This window comes from Balaenoptera physalus (genome assembly GCF_965194825.1).
Source record: "Balaenoptera physalus genome assembly, chromosome: 3".
Taxonomy (NCBI): domain Eukaryota; kingdom Metazoa; phylum Chordata; class Mammalia; order Artiodactyla; family Balaenopteridae; genus Balaenoptera; species Balaenoptera physalus.
Window position 1 is genome coordinate 102,300,514 of NC_138890.1, and position 19,606 is coordinate 102,320,119.

Sequence of the window (19,606 nt, forward strand, 5' to 3'; positions counted from 1 at the left end):
TTAGTACAGACTCTTTTCAAGTTAGTAAGTCCAGTTCAAGCTGCTTACCAAACAAACGAACAAAAAAAAAACCAAAAAAAAAAAAAAAAAGAAAACAAAACAAAAACAGTCATTTATTGATTAATGTAAATGGGAAAACCCAGGGTTAGATCTACTTCTGGTACTGCTAGATTCTGGGGCTCAAACTCTGTTACCGAGACTGTCCCTCCATCTCCTTCTCTACTTTTCTTTGCCTATTGGCCTCATTCTTTCTTGCTTGCAGACAGGGCTCTCTTCACATAGATGAGGAGGGTGGCTACAAGCAGTTGCAGCGTCTTCTATTCAGCATTACCCCAGAGGAAAAGCTCTAGCATCCAAATAAGAATCTTAGCGAAAACTCTGATCGGTCCTGCTGGAGTACTGTGATGATCCCTGAACTCAGCACTGAAGCCAAAGAGATTGAGGAGTAGGACCAGACTGGCTGTGATTGACCCAGTCTGGGTCAGCCATATCTATGATGCTGTTGGCACTGGGGCAGGACACTGTACCTGGGAGCCCCACAAAGGGCTATATGAGTTGAAGAGTGCTTCCCCAAAGAAGGATTTTGGATACATCCACTACAGTTGTCGTTGTGTCAGTTTCTCTAGGTTCTTGGAAGATTTAATGTACTTGCCACAATCAGATGCTTATGTGATCTGATGCAGAGAGAAGAGAATATGTGGGATAACTAAATACAAGAAGATTCTACATTTTGAACACTTGAACTGATCCATCAGCAGACTGTTATTCAAGTTTGTGATTCTGTAATAGTTCGCCCTGGGTCATTTTGCTGTTACTGATTCCTGTGTGCCACTATGCAGAGGGCCTAATTGCAGCGGTATTCACTCCCGTCAATACTTTTGGGTCCTAGAGTGGCATTTACTCACCTATGTCCTAAGATAGCTTAATAGCATCTGCACCATAGGCCAGTTTTAACGCTTGAACGTACACAGACAGTCCACTAGTTCTTCCTATTCATCCTACTTTATCCATTGATACACCCAAATTAATCTTTTCAAGGGAGAGCTGCTGGTATTTGGGGGTTATTTTTCCCAGTATTTAATTTCTCTCTTGGTCATACTTTCATTTGGTATTTATCTTCTAACATATAATAATCTATTGTAGTAATCTATTTTATAGAAATTGGGGGGGATTACTAGGGTTCTAGACTTCTGGAAAAATTGTCCCTCAACTCTCACAGAAAAATATATTATGCTTTATTTTTTAAATTGCAGTGAAAAATAAAAATCTAGGATCTATTTTGTTATTCATAAATTATTTTTATATCCAATTGAAATAATATAGGTTCTTGCAGTCTGTTTGCTATCAATAGTAAATCAACAAATTAGACAAGCAAACTGAAATCACTAATGCATCAGTTGCTCTTCCTCTTCTTCTGTCCTCAGAGAAGATAGAAAATGTATGGTCAATGTCCTCTCAATGCTTTATATACAATAAAAGTATTTAATATAACCTAGTGACTATATTTCAAAATTAGATAGTTCTCTCACACAAAAAATTTTATTCATTAAATATATTGATAGACCAGTCAATTTATTATATTTCATTGTGATTACAAGATGTAATTTTAACTACCTAAAGTTGAAATATATCTTGCAGTCAATGTGATAAGAAAGCATTGTGTCATAGCTTAATTGGCAGTGTTTTTTCTAAGTGGTACTTGGAGTAATGATGAATCTTAACATCAGTGGCATTTTGGGTTTGATGACACACAGCGCTCTTATAATTATGTCTTCATTTTCCCAAAGGGTTTCGTCTAAGTCAAAATTCTGTTGGTCAGCATCTTTTAAGAACACTAGGTTTGATATGAAGATTCCCTTTTGTAAAACTAAGTTTCTTTTTTTAACATTAATAGACACTCCCTAATGTGTCTATTGTATAAAATTGAAGTTTTGTTATTGTATTTTTAACTCAGAGCACACATAGATTAACAATGCTTCTCAGCCATCATTTTCACAGGTTTGGGGTTTTTTTTTTTTATATGTATACACAAAAAGCACTGGTGTCCTTTAGCTATTAATAATTTATTTTTGACATTTAGAAGTAATTTTATATGTTTCATTCAAGGCAAAGACAACATGATGTTGAGAACCTACAACTGTTATATGTGAAACTATTTACATTAATCTCTATAACTCAGTTATGACTCTCTTGCTTTAAATCTCTTTGGTATGTTTCTGTTCTGATTTACTGCCTGGTTTAAAGATTAATGTCACAGGGTAATTTACTACAGCTTCACAGATGGTATTTGAATCTTTGTAAATGGGCTTTGGAATCTGTGCACAATTCTATATAATGTTAGGTTAACATCAATGTAAATGTTGAACTTGAAACAGTTCTAAAAGATCATGATAGAAATTTCATTATCCCTTTCTAAATACTATAAATTTGGAGGGTATTTCACGGGCTAAGTATTTTTACTTCACTAGTGTGGTTAAGGTGTAACTAGCTCCTTCTATTTGAAATCACCAGCCCCTGTAAGTTGAAAATAAACATAAAAAATAAATTACCTCGTTTTAAACTATTCTAAAGTTCTAGTCACAGGAGAAGTTACTGTTCTTATTTTTACAGCTTCCTACATGAAATGCTTTATAGAATCCACAAACACACATTGCTTTTAGTGTCTTTCCTTTGATGTCTATAAAAGACCCATTCAAAGCTGGAGGTAAGTGCCCCTAATGCGCACAGCAGAAGTTGGCTGAAGTTATTGGAAGCTGTTAGAGATAACCTTTCTCTACATGTCTTTTGAGGGAAAAACTGGTACCAACAATACCAGTTAAGCTGTAATTAGTATAACTAACAACTAATAAGAAAGAGCAGACTAGAGGTCATTCTTAAGAATTTAAAGGCATTAGCAGGTTAGGGTTGTAGGGCACCCTATCCCCCAGCTTAATCTGCTGCCCTAGCTGGTGAGATTTGTTGAAGCCATCAGTGCCCTCTAACCCCGAGGTGTTGCTCTCTCATAATTTATTGGTCACATGCCAAGCTCTCTTTCCTGTCTAGTGAGATGGCTTTGGGAATGGCAAATTCATTTTAAAGTTCTTGTTAAAAATGCCTGCAGATTTTCAACCTTGTAACGTAGATAAAGGATTACAGATTAATTTGCTTTAATGTTCTTGTCCTACAAGCCTTAGACTACATTGAAATTGTCATTTTGCTACATTACAGAATATGAATTGTTGAGACCATTTAACATGTATTATAAGGGAACGCTTAAAATCTAACTGTTAAATCAGATGTTGTGTAACTGATTCTAATACATACTGAATATTCCACTTTTTATGAGCCACTTCTTCAAATTTAATTGCCCACCAGTGGCTCTTGTTTATGTTTACAGTCAACTCTAATGCACTTAAAGGGTAAGAACTTAACAGAGGAATAACCTTTTGTTTTCATGAGGTGTAGTTAACCCCTCTCTTCTAGTATCTGGCTTTGGATTCTTCCGCATCTCATTACATGATACCGACACAAAAACAAGAGGAATGCCATAGAACTTTAATTGTTCTTTTCCTTTTCCCAGTAAAGTCATGCCTGTAAGATTGTTTCTGCACCTAGAAGGTGTTTTTTTTTTTTCTTTTAAAGCAATAAGCACTATGAAGAAAGAGTCAAGAGGAAACTTTCTCTTTCAACGTTTTTATGTTACTACCTAGGTCTCAGACTATCATTACTATCATATGTATTATAGAGTTTTTTAAACTATAGATTATCTATTACTCATGAAGTAAGCTGAGGCAGGCTCCAATAACTAAACAGAGTTTTAAAGTGGGAAGCATCAAACCACATGAACCTAAAGAAAAGAAAATTTAAATTTCAGGTTATCATAGGTCACTGGACACATAGCATCTAAAACTTAAGGAGTACAGACTTAAAAATCACAGTTCTCATTTAAGTACCACAAGAAATAACTAGGATATATTCTTCCTTTGAGTCCTCCATCTCAGTGTTTTATATACATATTACTGGTGGTTTGTGGATGAACTGTTTTTTTATTTTAGTAGTCATTTGTTTATTCTAATATATGTTAGCAAAAGATATGAATAACACATGAAGCCTTTTTAATGGATATTATTGCTTTGGACTAGGCAAATAGAAAAAGTGAATTGACGTAAAGAAAATACTAAGTATTTTTGTAGTACTGGTAGTTTGTGAATATGGCAAAATGCATAAATGACTGGATTTAGGGACACAATACTCTGTCTAAACATGAAATTCCAATAATGTTTATTCTAGCCAAAAATTCACAAGATGCTCTTATCCCTTCATTTCAATCTATCTATTGGTCTTCATTTATTTAATTTATGTGTATGTATGGGTGTACTTAGCAGTTTCATGTTTTGTTTTCAAAACAAGCCAGCTTCTCTGGGCTTCAGTCTTGGGTTAGATGATGCCTAAGGTTCCTTCGAGGCAGGGTTTTCAGTCCTCAGCTGATAAATTCCTCAAGATTGGGAACCAAATACGTATAACTTGATCTAAGTAGTAGTTAGCATAGTGACAACCCCAAATCATCATTAATACATGTTCACCATCGATTGATTCACATGTTCTAAAGACAAATGTAAGAATGTTTTTGCATATCCATGTGCTTGCCCCAAACTGACAAATAATTTTAATTGTCACATCAGTAATTTAAAACTTTTTCAAAATAGAGAGCAAACTGGTGCTGCTTAAAGTTCACACAGACACCAGTCTTTTTTCATGCTAGGATTTCCTAAGCAGTGGCACCACGGACAGTATTGGAAAGTCTTATTTTTTTCCTCTTCCATACTATCTTACGATTAACTATGAGAGTAAGACATCAAAGCTGAACTGACTTCAAAGCCTGTAACACTTATGGTTTCCAGCTATTACTGTAACCAGCCGCTCTGCCCTAATAGCAATTCATCTTACAGAGCTGCCTCGCTAGGATCCACCCCTCTGCTTCCCGCCTTCCCCTTTTCCAAACCTGTCAAATTAAAAACTACCCTTTACATGAATCTCAAAGTTAAACCAGCCCAAAGAGTTAGCATATTTGCTTACTTTCAGGATTTTACCACTAAAAAATAGACCATATTTATTTATTTATTCACTTTTCCCCAAATTATGCCTTTTACCACAAGGCCTTAGACTATGTTCACATTAAACATATAATGTTCTTCATTATGTTTATTTCAAAAGTATAACATACACATGTAGGTAAGATTGTGTATACGCCTGCCATTTCAGTTAGGTTCACAAAATAAAATATTAAAAGGTGAGTCCGGTACTTGGCCTTGTAAATCAATGAAGTTAAAAGGAATGAAGTCTAAAACATGGATGGTCCATCATAAATGCCTGAAATGTAATTCTTGGAAACACATGCTTTCTCTAGTGAAAAAATAATAATAATAATAAAGTTTTCATGGACATATAGTTTTCCAGCAATATAAAAGTTAATATGTTAAAGTTAGAGCTTCTGCCATACTCATAACCAAGTAGGTACCAAAATATTATACAGGCCAGTTTCTTGAGAAGTGTAGAATTAGCATCAGCGGAAGATTTTCAATTTTTCTTTAAATGGCCCAGATAAAAATTTTAAATTATTTTCCTCGAATAATTTGGTAAAGTTGATGGTAGGTACTCAGTACCATGGGGTAGGAGGCAGGGGGAGCAGCTCTTGAAATCTGGTAGACAGCATGCAGATCTTAAAGTGACGGCACCAAAGGACTCACAGAAGACTTAATGATTTAGCTATTCTCAACCCCAAACCATATACGACATCCTGAATACTTAATGACGGAAGCTTTGATTGTGGATTACGGGAATTAAATAAGCTCAATATAATGATTGTATTGTTTGGGAAATGGAATGGACTACATTGTAAACTAATGAGCTTTCCATCTTTCGAAGCATTCAAGTAAAGGCTCAATGACCACTTGTCAGTAATTTGATGGGAGGAATTCTTACATTTGGGAGAGATTAAAGAATCTTTAATACCTATTTCAGTTCTAGAGTTCTTTGTTTCTAAAAATTAAAGGATATGAAGAAATAAAGTTGAAGATTAAGTGATGGTAGTAGAATGCAGCTGTTGTCTGCAGTCCAGTAGTTAGATGGATTTTACAAAGTGTCATACACGGGTATCTCCAAGGGATTTGAAAAAGAAGGGGGCGCATGGTGGTTTAAGTAGGTAAGGGCAAACAACAAAATGATGCACCTCTCTTGTAGTGTTGAAGGTCGAGAGAGAGAGGAACCTACTCTAAAATGATCAGAAAAGAGGGCATAAGGATAATGGAAAAGGGAGCTTTTTTAAAGACCGGGAACCCAAATGGATTTTCAGAGTGCTAGAAATAGAAACCAAAGGATCTTTATATCTGCATTCCTTAAAGGAAGGGAACAAAACAGGTAGGAAAATGAGAAGTTAAAATTTTAACTTCAATTCTGTTTGAAGAGCATAATAATTGCAGGGGACTAAAAAAAGCACAATGTGGGTATGGAAAGGTCAGAGTCACTAACCAATATGTTGCTCTGGGCCAGTTATTGAATTTCTCAGGATCTCTCATTGTTTTAGCTATTAGGCAGGTAGATGATTTTCATAATCTTATCCAGCTCTGAGATTCTCTCTTAGTGCCTTGATTAAGGCTGAATTAAGTACGCTCTCCATAGCCCAAGAATTCAGACAGACCAAATGTTTCAGTTTGCAACACCTGGTTTATTCTGGCCTCTAGATAATAGCAGGGAGAAAACTCGGGATAATTTTGTAAAGATTCCGACATTTTGAGGTGTATAAAAGTAATGAAGTAATCTCCTGTGTGGGCAGATAAGAAGTGAAGATACCAGCGACACGGGAGAAATGAAATAGTGCTAGAAAAAGTGCAGTTGGACCCCTCCTTTTGAGTAGAAAGAGATGATTGGCGGTCTAAAGAAGACATCACAGAGAGACCTGGCAGTGTTGCCTCAAGAACAGAGAACAGGCGTTTACGTCAGAAGTGAATCCGCAGATTTGATTTATTGGCAATAAAGTGGTAGAGAAATCTCATTAATAGCTGCTTCCAGTAAAGAGGAAAGAGGTACTACTAAAGAACATATAGAGAGGTGAGAAAAAGCTAGAAAATACTAAATCTATAAAGATGAAAAATGTGGAAAAATAATTTGAATTGCCATTTAAACCAAAAAACAATAACATGTTAAGGCAGTTTTTCTCAGTAAACCGTTCTCCAGAAGTAAAACGGATAGATCCTTTTTTGTTGTTGTGAAAATAATTAAGCATTTTCCAAAAATGTTAATTCTCTCATCTCCTGGGAGTGGGTTATATACCAGGGCCATACAACTAACTGGGGTTTATATATGACTATTAATTGTGATTGCAGACTTTAAAGAGTCTACTTCAATACACAATTAAGTTATGATTTGTATACCTTGGTATATTTTTTCCCAAGCTCTGGTACTCTGGGTTTTCTGAATAACCATACAAAAACTTCTTATCAGTATTCTGGGCCATGTTGTTTCCTCTGTTTTGAAATAGGAATATGAATTTTACTGAAATGATTATTTATAGCAACATTAATATTATTCAACACTTAAAATCATTACATTGTTATTTTCTGATTGGGAACTTAATGCCCATCCTCTTTTAAATAGTATATTAATCTATGAATGAAATTTGTCCTACAAATCACACATTAGTAGAAAGTTAGAGATAAGTGTGATCTTCTGAGTGTGTTGTGTATAACAGTTTATACCTTCAGTTCTGATGACGGACATGCTGTCCCAGCTAAGTGCCATTAATCCATTTACTGCTGTTCATTGGAATGAAGAGAAATTACCAAAGAGTTTTCCATATGTTTAAGTGAATTCCTCTGTAATTGTGGATTGTTTAGCTTCCTTATTTTTCTTTGTGTATGGCCCTTTTGAAGATTCCTAAAGCCAATTCTCTTTTTACTCAAATTAAAAAACAAAACCAAAAATACCAGCAGCAACAACTGCAAAAAAAAAAAAAAAAAAAACAGGCAACTGTGGCAACAGTTCTGATTCCTTTGGCTGAAGTCCAGCTTACTGGTTGTTTTGCCACATTTAGTTCCACATCACTGACTTGAGAAGGCAGAAGTGGCACCACTCTGTGCTGACCTATTGGTCATGACCACTCCTACCTCATTCTTAACATTTCGTCCTAATCTACTTCCACACATAGTGTATTTCTGCGGCAGTAAAAGAAGATGTTAAAATCTAGAATCAATTAACCAATGCAGTAGCTCAGGACCCACTGAGCTTTTTGTCCTTAGTGTTATAATTTAAAGCATTGGCCAAATAGATACCGTCTCATCCTGTGTTTCACTTGTGAAAAGAGATCGTGGAAAAAAGTCTCCAAAACCTAAATTAAATATGTATATCAAAGTATTACCATAGATAGGCAGCATATATTTATTTGGGCTAAGGAATATACTTTAGCCTTCATCAAGAAAAATAAAATACGCCTTGTGAATGGCTGATTGTACTGTGCACATTGAATCAGAATGTCAGAATCTTCTAAATAAATTGTTATTATGGAATAAGGCAGAACTTCAGCTCTGAATTTATATAATTCACTCCATTGTAGATTTTTTTCATTGAAGAATACATTTCGCTGCCATAAATTGCACTGAGTATGAACAGCAGAGTCATTTGAGGTTCATTGGAAATATAGGAGAACATCATGTTTCCTGTCCTTTTGTTAAACTTGGCATATTGATTTTTTTTGCACAGCTTGCAGCACAGAAATGTGATATACAGCTACAGCAAGACAAGCTAACCACATGTGAATTTGTTAAGTACTGCTGGATTAGCAGAAATTGTCTGACTGTGCAAATAGCAAGATTTGACTTCTCCAGGAACTCTTTATGACATAATCAATTAAAATAACAAGTTTTGATTTTATTGCCCAGAATAAATCATTAGCAACACTCATATCCTCCTGATCACTCATGTGTAGGATGTTTACATTCATTTTGTTTCTATATTTCAAGCACAGTAATAAATATGTAACATTTGGACCAAAAGTTTAAAGTCAAATATAGTTTCAATAATGATTCATAAATTTTTTAAGAACAAGATTCTAGATTTTATTTAAATTTACCATTGCTTTTCTTTTAAAATATCTAGTGTTCATTCTTTTGTTCCCTTTAGGCTCAAAGGTAGCACGATTTGGATTTGACTGATACTTCTTACTGCATTTAAATTTAGCACCTTGTGGAAAGGGAGTCTCTGAAGTAGGGCTGGTGTGCTCTTCTCCTCACCTTATTAAACCTCCTCCTTAAATGCGTCCATTATACAGTTCGTCTTGCCTGACTTCAAAGAGTAGAGATGGAGAGAGGATGAGCTATAACTCAGCAGAGTGTGTTACCCATGGCTTCTTAGAAATGCTAATGTGTTATCTATCAGGTTTATAAAGTTCTCTGAGTTCTCTTGGAAGCAGATAAACCACTATGTGGTTTTCTGCAGAACAAAACTGACAGTCTGTCCAAAGCTAGGAAATGTTCGTAACATCATGTACATGTGATCGTGTTGTCACCTGGCTTTTAAGAAAATACTTTCTTTAAAACACCTCAAGCTCTCTAAATGTAGACTTCTTTTTAACAAGATTTTTTCTCAAATTTTTTTTTCAAAAATTTCTCTTCTTGCTCTCAGTACTTTTGAACAGGTGGACATCTTATGAGATTGCATGTCAAATTTATTAGAAACAAGTCTTTTAAAATTATCTGGTAAAAGCACAAAGCGTGAGTTGTTCCCCTAATAAAAAAAAATGGGGGGGGGAGCGGAAGGGGTCAGAGCAAAGAAGAAAGTGCCACTGGTTTGTGTTAGGTGACACTGTGCCCTGCTTGTCTAATTTGATTACACAGAGCCCCTGAAGCCTCAGGCAAAGCTGATTTTAGCTATAATCAGCTTCTTAACCTTTTGAGAACTAACGTAAACACTACCTAGCAGTGGTTAATTATGTTGCTCTGCTACACACTACAAAGTGCAAAGGTAAAAGTGTAGAACTACAGTAACACATGTTGTGACAAAATTTAACAAGATGACTTAAGGGGATTGGAGCAGAAGGCAGTTCTATATTTGTGATGAATTTTAAACTAATAAAGAGACTTAAGGGTGCTTTTTAAAAATTTTTTAGCTATAGTTTTTGCTTAAGTTTTACCCATAAGTGCTGAACATTCATGGACTACTTTTTTCTTTTTTTCTTTTTTTCTTTTTTTTTTTTTTTTATTTATTTTTAATTTTTATTTATGGCTGTGTTGGGTCTTCGTTTTTGTGCGAGGGCCTTCTCTAGTTGTGGCACGCGGGGGCCACTCTTCATCGCGGTGCGCGGGCCTCTCACCACCGCGGCCTCACTTGTTGCGGAGCACAGGCTCCAGACGCGCAGGCTCAGTAGTTGTGGCTCACGGGCCCAGCTGCTCCGCGGCATGTGGGATCTTCCCAGACCAGGGCTCGAACCCGTGTCCCCTGCATTGGCAGGCAGACTCTCAACCACTGCGCCACCAGGGAAGCCCTACTTTTTTCTTTTTGCTGTCCTCACATTTGTACTTTTCTCTGAAATCCTCTTTTGATTATACACACATTTTAGAAATATGTGTATTCATACTCTTTCATTCTTTCATTTTTCAGAGTAAACCAAGGTGATTTCAGTATCCATATAATAAGAGTAAAATCCTCTTGGTTCACTTTTACAGATAGTAAAAATTCATTAGGGGAAGAATGGAATTTCTTTATAGTTAGATGGAATATTGTGGTTTCATATATATATATATATATGTATATATATACACATACAGGAATCTGATGTGTCATATGGGAAATTAATATGTAAGATGATTTTACTGTCTGTAGTTGGTGTAACTCTCGTGTAGTGATGTGACTAATGGGATAGAGAACCATAAAGATTAACTAATGTACTTATCAAGGCTATCTCCTCAAAGTCATATTTGCTGGGAAAACTCCCTAGGAAGATTCTCCTGAGTAAGGTTTGCAGTTGACCAGGAGAATATATGGAGCCATAAAGCCATACCCCATATTGGTAAGCTTCTGTACCTGAAATTTCGTGCTCTGAAAAAATTCTGAAGGGTAGAATCTTAGTGCTCCCCAGTGACACACACTATGAACAGTCACTCTGTGTGGAATTAACTTAAATGGAGAAGGAGGGGAAGGTTCGGACTAAAGATTAACTATAATTTTTTAATCTTAGGTCAGTCCCTCATAAATAACATGAATATTCTACAAGCTTGTTATTATGCAATGTAGTTTATGTTGTGGTTACAGTGAGCTTAAAGATCACATTTAAGCTGAAGATTTTGGAGAGGCAGACATCGAAGGGCCTTTCACGATTTCTGAGGCCTGAGGGAACGTTCATTGGGCATCACGACCAGCTCCTTTGGCCAAACTTGGCCCCCGTGGTGAGGGAAGGTGACCTCATTAATAAATAATGTAAATTAATTGACATAAATGCCACCTAAAAGCAGGAGTTCAGGTGGGTTTTGTAGCTGTATATAATACTATGGGATAAATGAAGCCAGGTCATAGATAACTGGACATTTTTGGCCCCTTGCAGAAATGTTTTAACTGAATTGTATTCTCTGTTTTGTAATCAGCTTGTTAAAAGAAACAATTACATAAAGCTCCCATTACAGCTGTTGTAGATATCTTTTAGGTGAAGTGCTTTTTATTTTATGGCACATGTTATAAAAAATATAATATTTGTTCAGTATCCTGGTATGGATGGAGGGGACTGCCCAAGGCTGGAGGCCACAGGCTCCAGCTGCCCCTGGTCCCCTTGGCTGCCCTAAGGACTGAAGGATCACTGTCTCCACACCCCTGCAACCCATTCAGGGCCCATGATGGGCCAGGGGGTAGCTGACTTAGAGGCAGTAACCCGCTACATCTTATGAGGTTCTGTCCTAGGAGGACCTATAGGAGAAATCCTTCCCAGAATTCATTTCTTCCCCAGTTATTTTTTTTTTTTATCATATGAACAATGAAAATCTTATAGTATGTTATTCCAGTGGTTTCCAAACTTTGTTCCACAAGAGCATTACCTGAGCAGCCAAGGCCTCTTTCCTATTACAGTTCATTCAGAATGTCTAGGGTGGGATCCAGGCATCAACCTTTTCAAAGATCCCCAGGTAATCCCCAGTGGTTTCCCATGTTTGGGAACCACTGACATACCCATTGTAGTCTCCTCATAGCTTAAGCCATTTGAGAGCTTAGAGATAAATTTGCATCTCACCTGTAGCAACTAGATAGGACTAATCATATTTGTTCATTATTTTCTTGTCCATTTTTTGTTTTTGCCTTGACTTCTTCAAATGTTTTTGTACTTTCATATAATTTTATATTGTGTTTATTTTTAATAGAATTATTTAAGTAGAATTTATGTACTATTAAATCCATGTAAGTGTACAATTCAATAGTTTTTTTAGCAGATTTATAGTTGCACAATTATCACCACAATCCCATTTTAGTATATTTCCATCACCCCAGAAAGTTTCTTTGTGCCCATTTGCAGTCAGTGCTGCTCCCACCCATAGCCCCAGGCAATCAGTGATCGGCTACCTCCATAGATATCATATAAATAGAGTCATACAGTATATGGTCTTTTATGTCTGGCTTATTTTGCTTACAGTGTTTATGAGATTCAGCCATGTGGTAGCACATATCACTAGTTCATTCCTTTTCATTGCTAAATAGTATTCCATTTCGTTTATCTGTTAGCCAGTTTATAGACATTTGAATTATTTTCAGCTTGGAGCTATTATATATAATACTGCTATGAACATTCACATATGAATCAGTCCAGACATATGTTTTCATTTATCTTGAGTGTAAACTTAGGAGTGGAATTTGTGGGTCATTTGATTAGTTTATATTTAGCTTTTTTAAATTTATTTTTTAATTAAAGTATAATTGATTTACAATGTGTTAATTTCTACTGTACAGCAAAGTGACTCAGTTATACACATATATACATTCATTTTATAATATTTTCCGTTATGGTTTATCACAAGATATTGAATATAGTTCCCTGTGCTATACAGTAGGACCTGTTGTTTATCCATTCTATATGTAATAGTTTATATTTAGCTTTTTAAGGAACTACAAAACTGTTTTTCAAAATGGCTACACTATTTTATATTCACATCAGCAAAGTATGAGAGTTCCAGTTTCTTCACATCCTTACCAACACTTGGTATGTTCAGTTCTTTTGATTATAGTCTAGTGGGTGTGTGGTGTTATCTCAGTGTGGTTTTAATTTGTGACTACTTGATGTTGAGTGTGGTTTCTTGTGTTTATTAGCCATGTGTTTGTTTTCTTTGGTGAAATGTTTCTTTTGCCTATTTTTAAATTTGATGTTTGTCTTATTATTGGGTTGAAGTAATTCTTTATATATTCTGCATACAAGTCTCTTATCAGATGTGTAAGTTACAAATGTTTTACCCAAGCTGCAGCTTATCTCTTCTAAATGGTATCTTTTGAAGAGCAGAAGTTTTTTATGAGTTCAAAATTTGATGATTTTCAATTTATCATTCTTTTTTCTTTTATGGATCGTGTTTTTGGCATCATATCTAAAAAATCTTTGCCAAACCCAAGGTTACAATGATTATTTGTTGTTTTGTTGCAGAAGTTTTATAGTTTTAGCTCTAACATTTAGGTATGACTCATTTTCAGTTGATTTTTGTATATGGTATATGGTAAGGATCTAAGTTGATTTTTTAGCATGTGGATATCTAATTTTCCCAGCACCATTTGTTGAAAAAAACTCTTTTCCCCATTGAATTGCCTTGGACCTTTCTCAAAAATCAGCTGACCATAAACTAAGGATTTATTAATAAACTTTATATTCTGTTCCATTGATCTTTATGTTTGTTTTTCATACCAATACCATGGTGTTTTGAATATTGTAGCTTTATAGTAAATTTTGAAATTAGGTAATATAATTTCTTCTTTGTTCTTTATTTAGATCATCTGTAATTTCTCTTAGCAATGTTTTTTTAGTGTTTTTACACTTCTTTTGTAAAATATATTCTTAATTTTTCATTCTTTTTGATGCTATCATGAGTAGAATTCTTTTCTTAATTTCATTTTCAAATTGTTTATTGCTAGTATAAAGAATTAAAATTGATTTTTGCCTATTGGTTTTGTATTCTGTAACCTTACTAAAATTCATTAGTTCTAGAATTTTTTTGGTAGAATCTTTATGATTTCCTACATATAGGACCATGTCATCTGTAAAGACAGTTTATATCTTCCTTTCTAATATGCATGCCTTTCATTTCTTTTTTTGCCTACTGCATTGGCTATAATGTCCTGCACTATATTGAATAGGAGTAGTGACAGCAACTCTAGATTCTGATTTTTGTCCCTTCAGGGTTATTGCTGTTGCTGCAATTTTTTAAAATTGCTATTTTCACTTTAGTCTGCCTTCCTGGAGATCCCCCTTTGCCTGCATAGTTTAATGGCCAGAGTTGGTACAGTCATCCCAAGGCACTGTGGCTCTGGGTGAATCTGTGTGTGAGTTGCAGCATGCATTAAAAATTCTTGCAGTTTTCAAGTCTACCTCAACGTTTCATTTTCTCCTGGGTTTTCCTGAGATTTCTGTGCCAGTGCTCATCCTCCCAGCCAAGAGGGATGTGTGGGGATTCACGTAGTCTCTCAGTGGCTTTCTCACTTCCAGGAGCTCCCTATTAAATTTCTGACTAGTCCACTGGTCTGCTGCTCACCCCAAGTAAGATCACAGCCTCTGTCCAGCAGGGTCATGGGCTTTTGGGGTCAGTTTCCCACCAAGTTCACTTTATTTGCCTGTTAATACCCTTGGGCATGGATTTTTCTCCTTCTACTCCAAGTCAAGTCAAGCCCCTCTAGCAGCAAAGGTGCAGGTTTTTCACAGCCAATCCCACCCTGCAAGCTCTACATGCCTACTGAGCTGCCACTGACACAGATTGCCACTGTTCTTACCTGTAGTTCAGCAGTTTTTCATGAATAAACGCTTCTCAAGTTGTTTGCCTTTGGTTGATTTCTGGAGTGCTGAAATGGTTGCACTTGACAATTTTGTCGACTTTTATAGTTGTGTTTGGGGAGAAGATTTGCCAGTCTCTTAGCTTGCCATCACTGGAAGTCCTGCCTGAGTTTCTTTTTGTAAGCCACAAACCCTTTTTGGAACAAGATGAAACATTAACTATATAAATACAGAATAAGACAAAATAAAAAACCAAGCAAAGGTAAAGGAAATATAAGATAGGAAAATAAATTCCTTATGGAGCAACAATAATTTTTAACTCCTATGATAGATTTTCCCAGTGTGCCTAGGAATGGAAGTTTTCTTGGTCTTTCAATAGAGAGATTTACTCTATCATAAAATGCAAAAATCCATTGTATCTTCATTGTCATTGAGATCTAAAATAAATTAGAAAAAAAGGTATGTATCTGACCAGAAAAAATAGAACAAGTTAGATCAAAATGCTACCCTGGGATCCTTTTGGTTTCATTTTATTTTGTTTTCTCCCAAAGGTCAAATCCCCAAACTTGTACAACTTTAGACTGTAGGAATACTCGACAAAATGTGCGGTGATAAAACTGCCAGATTGAAGGTTTCTTAAGTGCTACTGTCCAAAATCACTAGGCATGCTTGTAACTAGTAATTCTTGTCAGAATATACACTCTCAGTGTGTGACTTTTATCTGCAGGTGGCAGAGCATATGTTTTAGCACCAAAAAATGTAAGGTGGCAGAGAGAGGATATTTAATGTGTTGTAACCTATTTTTATTTTTAATTTTTTCTCTTATAGCTGCTTAGTTCCGGTCAAAAGCAGGCTAACTAAAACATTTTCAGATCTTAAGGGCTATATTTAAATTAGGAAAAAAATGGTTCCAAATATAATTGTGTCATTTGTTTTTATTTAACACATGAATCAAGGTTATTGGACCAGCATCTCTCATAAAAGAAAAATACAGTGGTATCTTATGTAACTGAAGTCCAGAGAGGGGGTTCTTCTCTTCAAATGGATTTTCTGGTTAAATTACAATTAATCCTTTAAACACTACAATCACTTCTGTTTTTATCCTTATTATAATAATGCATTTTCCTATTATAGGAAATAGCTACTAGGTACAGCTAGCAGTTATGTATAGCAAACAAATATCACTTAGTATTTTCTAACTAATGTAGTTCTTACTACATGAATCAAAGTTATCATTCTATGCATTAATCATAATTAAGACTTTAGCTAAAGGACAAGAGTTACAAATTCAAACCCCACTGATGAGTGACATTTAGGAATGCAAGCCCAGTGTTGTCAAATTTTTCTAGTTTTCCCAAAGAAGCCAGAAATCTGCATATTTATTTGAAATCTCTCTAATTTTAAGTGTTGCAGCTAACTTAAGTTGTTTTTTTTTTTTTTTTAAGTTTTTAAAGCTATTGCATAGGTCAAATAAAATAACCGTTCAGATCAGGCCCATAGGCAAGCAGTTTACAACCTCTGGTAGGGAAGAATGGTCAGAGCCTCTTCTGACAACAGCCTCTGCCCGATTTCCTGCCACGTATCTCTTGCTCAAAAAAGAAGGTATAACATGCTTCCCAAATGATTGTCTTCATTATTTTACTGTAGAATTCTGAGACAATGTGTTTTAGCAGGAAATACGCTGAAATGGGCATCCAAAAACCTTGATTCTGAGGCTAATAATATTTTTTAAGCCCTTCCTATATCAACCAGGCCCTGCTCTTAAGTCCTTTAGACCTATTAACTCATCTAATTCTAGTTTTGGTTTTGCTCTTCAAAAGTTTTATGTTGGGTCAGTCATTTACCTTCTGTAGATCTGTGTCCTCTACTTGAAAAATTATAGGATTATATTTATATATGACTGAACTAGAAAATCTGCAAGAATTCTTTCAGCAGGAAAATTCTTTCATCTGGAGAATATGAGGGTTGGATTCAGTGACACAAAAATAAATTGTCAACCAGACTATGGTATTAATTTATATGAGTTTATAGCACTTAGCTATATAACTCAGTAGAAATAAATGTATATAATCTTCAGTGCATTCACATTCCTTCAACAAGTATCATGCTAGAATATTTTAGTTAAGTTGAGAAAGAAGTTTAGTATCCACTCACCATGGGGTGAAAAAGGTCTGCACCCTATCTTCTCACTGAGGTTATCATCTCATTGAGGCAGTGTGTCATGCAACTAAAATTTAAATTAAAGCAGAAAATAAGTACCCTGATGAGCATTACACACAACAAGGCTTTATTCCAAGGCTAACAGAATAGATGTATGAATACGTGTGGCGTGTCTATGGAGGATGAGACTTGGAAAAAGGGAAAGATTCGAATTGGAAGGTGCAGAGGACCATTTAACATGGAAAAATATGTCCAAGTCAGAAATTAGAATGTCATCATACCAAAGAAATAGAAGGCACATTGCCTTCAGAGTACATATAGAACAATGACAAATTTTACAGGAAAGTCAAGATAATTATTATAATGCACTTTCTAACTTTTACTCTTATGAAGGTGAATGACTATAAAGAATGTATCCCAATACAACTCTTGTGACTTTGACAGAAAACAAATACTTGCAGTACAGTTGTTAAATAAATCATTTTGTTTGCAGCTAACCCTCAGATGGTTCAGGAAAAAAAAGTACATGAAAGCAAAGAAACACATATGGCAAAATGTTAACAGTTATTGAACCTAGGGGAAAGGTGTATGGATAATCATTGTACAGTTACAACTCTTATAGGTTTAAATCTTTTTACAATAAAAATTGGGGAGGAAGTAAAAGAGTAGAGAAAAGAAAAAGTCATCCAAATAACTTATAGATCAAAGAATAAATCTAGAAAATACTTAGAACTGAGATATAATGAAACTACAAATTTATACCCTTAAATACTTATAATAAAAAAGAATAAATGCTAAAAATTAATGAATTTTTTTAAATTAAAAAATTAAATGTAAAATAAAAATATATTTAAAAATCAAGTTTAATATAGTGACTATGTGTAGATATGTAATTAGGTGCTTTATGACTATTTGGTGAATTTACTTCATTTCAGACTTCCCAAATCTTACCAGGTGGATCTTGCCTTGTATCCTGTAGGCAGAAAAAAAAAAAAAAAAAACTCACTGCTTTTGCACATCAAGAAGGGTAAATATAAAGCAATAAATCCTTTATTTTTTGACAATTAAATCACTACATTTTGGTAAGATTTTGTTCACTTATCTAAAGTAAAGTAGAGTTGCTCATCTTCCAGTGAATTTTGGGCAAAGTAAATTTATTCCCCCATTTGTCCTTGTTCTGTTTTGCCAGAATTGTAAATATATATCTATGATAATATTCTTAACTATCCAGCTGATTGAATTATTTCCCACTTCAGTGAGGTGCAGCCTAATCAGACATAGAAATTTTATGAGTTTCAAAAAGCAAACACCTATGGTAGTATCCAATTTTTAATTTCAGTAGGAATTTGTTTCACTAATATCTTTATTCACCAGAATTATAACAAATAAAATGAAAAGAATTTTTGACCACATTTTAAAAATTGAAGTAAAATTTACATAACGTAAAATTCACCATTATAACCAATTTAAAGTGTACAATTCAGTGACTTACAGTGCATTCACAATGTTGTGCAACCATCACTACTATCTAATTCCAGATTATTTTCTTCACTCCAAAAAAGAAACCCCATACCCATTAAGCAGTCACTGCCCATTCACCCTTCTCCCAAGCCCCTGGCAGCCACTAATCTGCTTTGTGTCTCTCTGGATTTGCCTATTCTGGGCATTTCATATAAATAGTATTATACAATATGTGGCTTCTTGTGTCTGACTTCTTTCATTTAGCTTCATGTTTTCAAGGTTCATGTTGTAGCATGTATCAGTTCTTCATTCCTTTTTATTGCTGAATGATATTCTTTTGTATGACTATATACCACATTTTGTTTATCCATTCCTCAGTTAATGGACATTTGGGTTTTTTCCACTTTTTGACTATTATGAGTAGTGCTGCTATGAACATTTATGTACAAGTTTTTGTTTGAATGCCTGTATTCAGTTCTCTTGCTTATATACCTAGGAGTCAAATTGATGGTTCAAAATAGTAATTCTGTGTTTAACTTTTTGAGGAATCACCAAATTGTTTTTCTGGCCACATTTTTAATGTAAGGTTTTAAGGCCAGTTTGTGGGAAGAGAACCTTATAAATTGAAAACTTAAAACCCTCAAAAATTTAGCAATAATCTCAATTACAGAGTTCTTTGAGCTCAAGTCTCTCTTTTGACATTACTAAGCATTTCTCTGCCAGCTTCGTTGAGTTTTCACTAGACAGCTTTTATTCTCTGCTCTCTGACCAATAGTTGCTTAATTGAAGAATATGTGGATGGGGGCAGTGGTTACTAGAGTAAGAAGCCTTTGAAATATTTTTTTTCCAATTTTTATCTTCAGTTAAAGAGGACAAATGCTTTACCCTACAATTTAGAAGCGTAATATCTGGAAGTTTCAGACCCTAATCTGATGTGCCTTAAAATAGTTACAAATTAGGGTGATGTCTTCCAAGTGCTCACTGACTGTTTTAAATTTTCTAGTGTGTCCCTGA

At 35.0% G+C, this 19,606-nt stretch overlaps 1 protein-coding gene across 7 annotated transcripts in view; it reads left to right on the forward strand.

Moving 5' to 3' along the window:
* ARB2A (ARB2 cotranscriptional regulator A) overlaps window positions 1–19,606 on the forward strand; it is a 432,252-nt gene that overhangs the window by 321,601 nt on the left and 91,045 nt on the right. Inside the window, exon 11 of one of the 7 annotated variants that reach the window (XM_082458187.1) lies at window positions 627–3,928. The exons of 5 other annotated variants lie outside the window; for them this stretch is intronic. In XM_082458187.1, the coding sequence (XP_082314313.1) occupies window positions 627–643 (17 nt within the window). In that variant the 3' untranslated portion in view covers window positions 644–3,928. Of the gene's footprint in view, window positions 1–262; window positions 588–626; window positions 3,929–19,606 lie in introns of those variants that run through there. One more of the 7 variants, XM_082458186.1, reaches the window with a different exon arrangement.